This window comes from Otolemur garnettii, unplaced genomic scaffold, assembly GCF_000181295.1.
Source record: "Otolemur garnettii isolate 467f Iridium unplaced genomic scaffold, OtoGar3 scaffold00077, whole genome shotgun sequence".
Classification (NCBI taxonomy): domain Eukaryota; kingdom Metazoa; phylum Chordata; class Mammalia; order Primates; family Galagidae; genus Otolemur; species Otolemur garnettii.
This window is the reverse complement of record NW_003852472.1, coordinates 2,541,516-2,544,246: the sequence shown is the minus strand read 5'-3', so window position 1 is coordinate 2,544,246 and position 2,731 is coordinate 2,541,516. Positions and strand designations below refer to the sequence as shown.

Below are 2,731 nucleotides of genomic sequence, written 5' to 3'. Positions count from 1 at the left end.
TGGTGATATGGATGCTAGTAAAGGCAATGGGCTTAGAGAGGGAGACATGCCCTGGGAGTGTTGTGGGGCAGTGTCACAGTCACATTAGCCTCTATGGGCAGCATAGGAACAGACCACAGGGTATAAGAGGGCTGCAGGGGTGGGGAGGGGGTCTTTGAAGACCTCAGACAGTCATAGCTGGAGGGAGCCATCACACCTGAGGATGGAGTAGAGGCTTCCCCATGGTCACCTTAGGAGCTGTGGCCAGGGCAAGCCCAGACACCAGCCCACCACTACTAACCCTGGCTTCCTCTGCCTGGCACTATCCTCTCTGGCATCAGCCCAGGGTCAGGGCCCCAGCTGAGTGTTCTCTGCATGGTCTCCAACTCTTGGCTGAAACTGCATGGCCATTTCCACCCCCTGGATGGCTGCTCTGCAGGGAGAGGTGGGAGTCACCCTGGGAAGTCTGCTGTGGTTACTGTATCCTGTCACAGGGACCTAGCTCTACCCATCCTCCTCATACTCCCTTTTTCTAACTTTAGGTTGCTTTCCTAAAGTCCTGCCCTGAGTCCCCTCCCAATCCTGTGGAGGGGGCCCTCTGGAACTCGGGTGCCCCTGGCCGCCCCGCAGGGGGAGATGATTGACAGGATTGAGTACAACGTGGAGCATGCTGTGGACTACGTAGAGAGGGCTGTGTCTGACACAAAGAAGGCTGTCAAGTACCAGAGCAAGGCCCGCCGGGTCAGTAGCCCATTCTGCCATCCTGCTGCCTACCCCTTCCCTTCCTCCTTTTGTCCCTTCCCTCCCTCCTCCCTTCCCCTCATAGATCCTACAGACAGCACTCATAATCTCTCCCCACCTCCCACCCTATCTGAGGACCCTCCTGCCTGCTCCCCTGCAGAAGAAAATCATGATCATCATCTGCTGTGTAATCCTGGGCATCATCATCGCCTCTACCTTTGGTGGCATCTTCGGATAGAAGCCCCGAACTGCCACTACACTCTGGATAGGCCACCCTAAGGAAGCCCCTGGCTGCTGCTGCCTGGCTGGGTTGCCCTTCCCACCCCACCTTACCTCTGGCTTGGAGCACTCCCTCCCACCCCCACTGTGCTGTTCTCTTCTGTGGGTCCTCCAGTCCCACCCTGCCCTGAGCCACGTTGTGTGCATGATCCTTGTGACCGTGTCGTCTGTACAGAAGAGGCAGAGGAAACAGCCCGTGGACCCCAGCCCTGGCCACCTTTCCTTACCAAATAGGGCTGCCCAGGGTAGCACATGCTACCCTTCCTCCAATAATGCCACTCAGGCCTGAGGGAGCAGCCCTTTCCCAGGATCTTTCTGGACCCCAACCTTGCTTCCAGCTGACCTACTCACCTGCCTGGTCCTCTGGCCTCTCCAGCTGTCCCTACAAGCCGGACCCCAAGGGATGGGCAGACCAGCTGGCCACATGGTGCTGCTTTTCAGGTTAGGGGAGGGATGGCCCTGAAGGACAGCCCAGCTCTAAGCCTCTAACAGCTAATCACTGCCAGGGAGGCTCAGGGTGCTGTGACCTCCAGCCATGTCAAGACCAGGCTCCCTCTCCTACGAAGGGCACATTCTAACTGGCCTTCAGCCTCAACTTCCCTTCCCACATTCCTACAGCTCCAGGAGCAACCCCTTTGGACTAGGCCAAACCCCAGGAAACCCTCTGAAAGAGGCTGGCTGGTGCCCAGTCCCAGCCACCCCTGCAGCTAGGGAGGCAGAGCAGGCTTTAGTCCGTTCTCCAGCCAGTGTTGCATGTTTGGGATGGTGGTCCCTGCTCTCTTGTGCTCCAGGAAATCAGATGTCACTTCAGGCCTACAATCTCACCCTGCCCTCACCATCTCCCGTTGATGTGCCACATGGGTGTCAGTGTCTTGGACACAGTATTCAGCAGCCAGCCAGGGAGGGCCACCTCCCCGCCATCTTGGGGTTTATCAGAAACGGGCCCCCACCCCAAGACCCCCTCTCCCTTGTTGACAGGCAAGGAGTGTGCATGCGAGTGCATGCCAACAGGAGATGGGGCCATGTCTGGGTGCCCCATCTGCCCTCAGCTTTGCTCCTGCCTAGTGACTGTGACCAATGTCCGTGTTGCCTTCAATAGCGACTCCCTCCCACCCCTTCACCAAAGTTCTTGTACAACCAGCTGCCCATTTTGTGAAATTTTTATGTAGAATAAACATTTGTATCTGTACTAGGCCTCTGCTCTAGATTTCTTACCCTCTGCAGTGTCATAGCTAGAACTTGGGGATGAATATATGTGGCAGTAAGAGGAAGAGTATCAGAGTTAAAGAATCCCAACTTCCATCCCCTCAAAGTCCTTCAACTTCCTCAGGCCTTTCTCATCATTCAATAGGTAACATTTGGCTTTTCTATGAGAACATGCTCCAATCCTCGCACCACAGGTAAAATGGTCAAAGTTTTTGCCAAAGGCAAAGCCTAGGATCTGGTATTTGGGTGAGACTCCACTGTAGGCTTTAGACCCCAGGCCCTAAACCTTCCTTCTTCCCATACAAGGGCCCCATCCCTGGATGTCTTAGCTCCTAACACCTGATATTCTGTAAGTCTATGCCCAGATCTTGCCCTCTTCCCAATTGGCCTTTCAGTCTCAAAGTGACCACCAGATCACCTCTTACCAGTCTGCTAAACAGCTCCCCACAGCAGGACAGCCCTTGACCATTGGTGATTGGACCAGGCTGAGGCATTTCAGCACTGTGCTGCTCAGCAGCTGACCATG

General features: G+C 55.4%; 1 protein-coding gene across 3 annotated transcripts in view; it reads left to right on the top strand.

The window, feature by feature from the left end:
* The window catches only part of STX1A (syntaxin 1A), a 9,838-nt gene extending 7,650 nt beyond the window's left edge, over window positions 1-2,188 (top strand). The window contains exons 8-9 of one of the 3 annotated variants that reach the window (XR_001161473.2): window positions 522-720; window positions 881-2,188. Coding sequence is in view for 2 of the 3 variants with exons in the window: in XM_003794246.3 (XP_003794294.3) it covers window positions 610-720; window positions 881-958 (189 nt within the window). In the remaining variant the exon portion in view is untranslated. Of the gene's footprint in view, window positions 1-521 lie in introns of all 3 variants that reach the window. The other 2 variants (XM_003794246.3, XM_012807882.2) reach the window with 2 other exon arrangements.
* The last annotated feature ends 543 nt before the right edge of the window (window positions 2,189-2,731 follow it).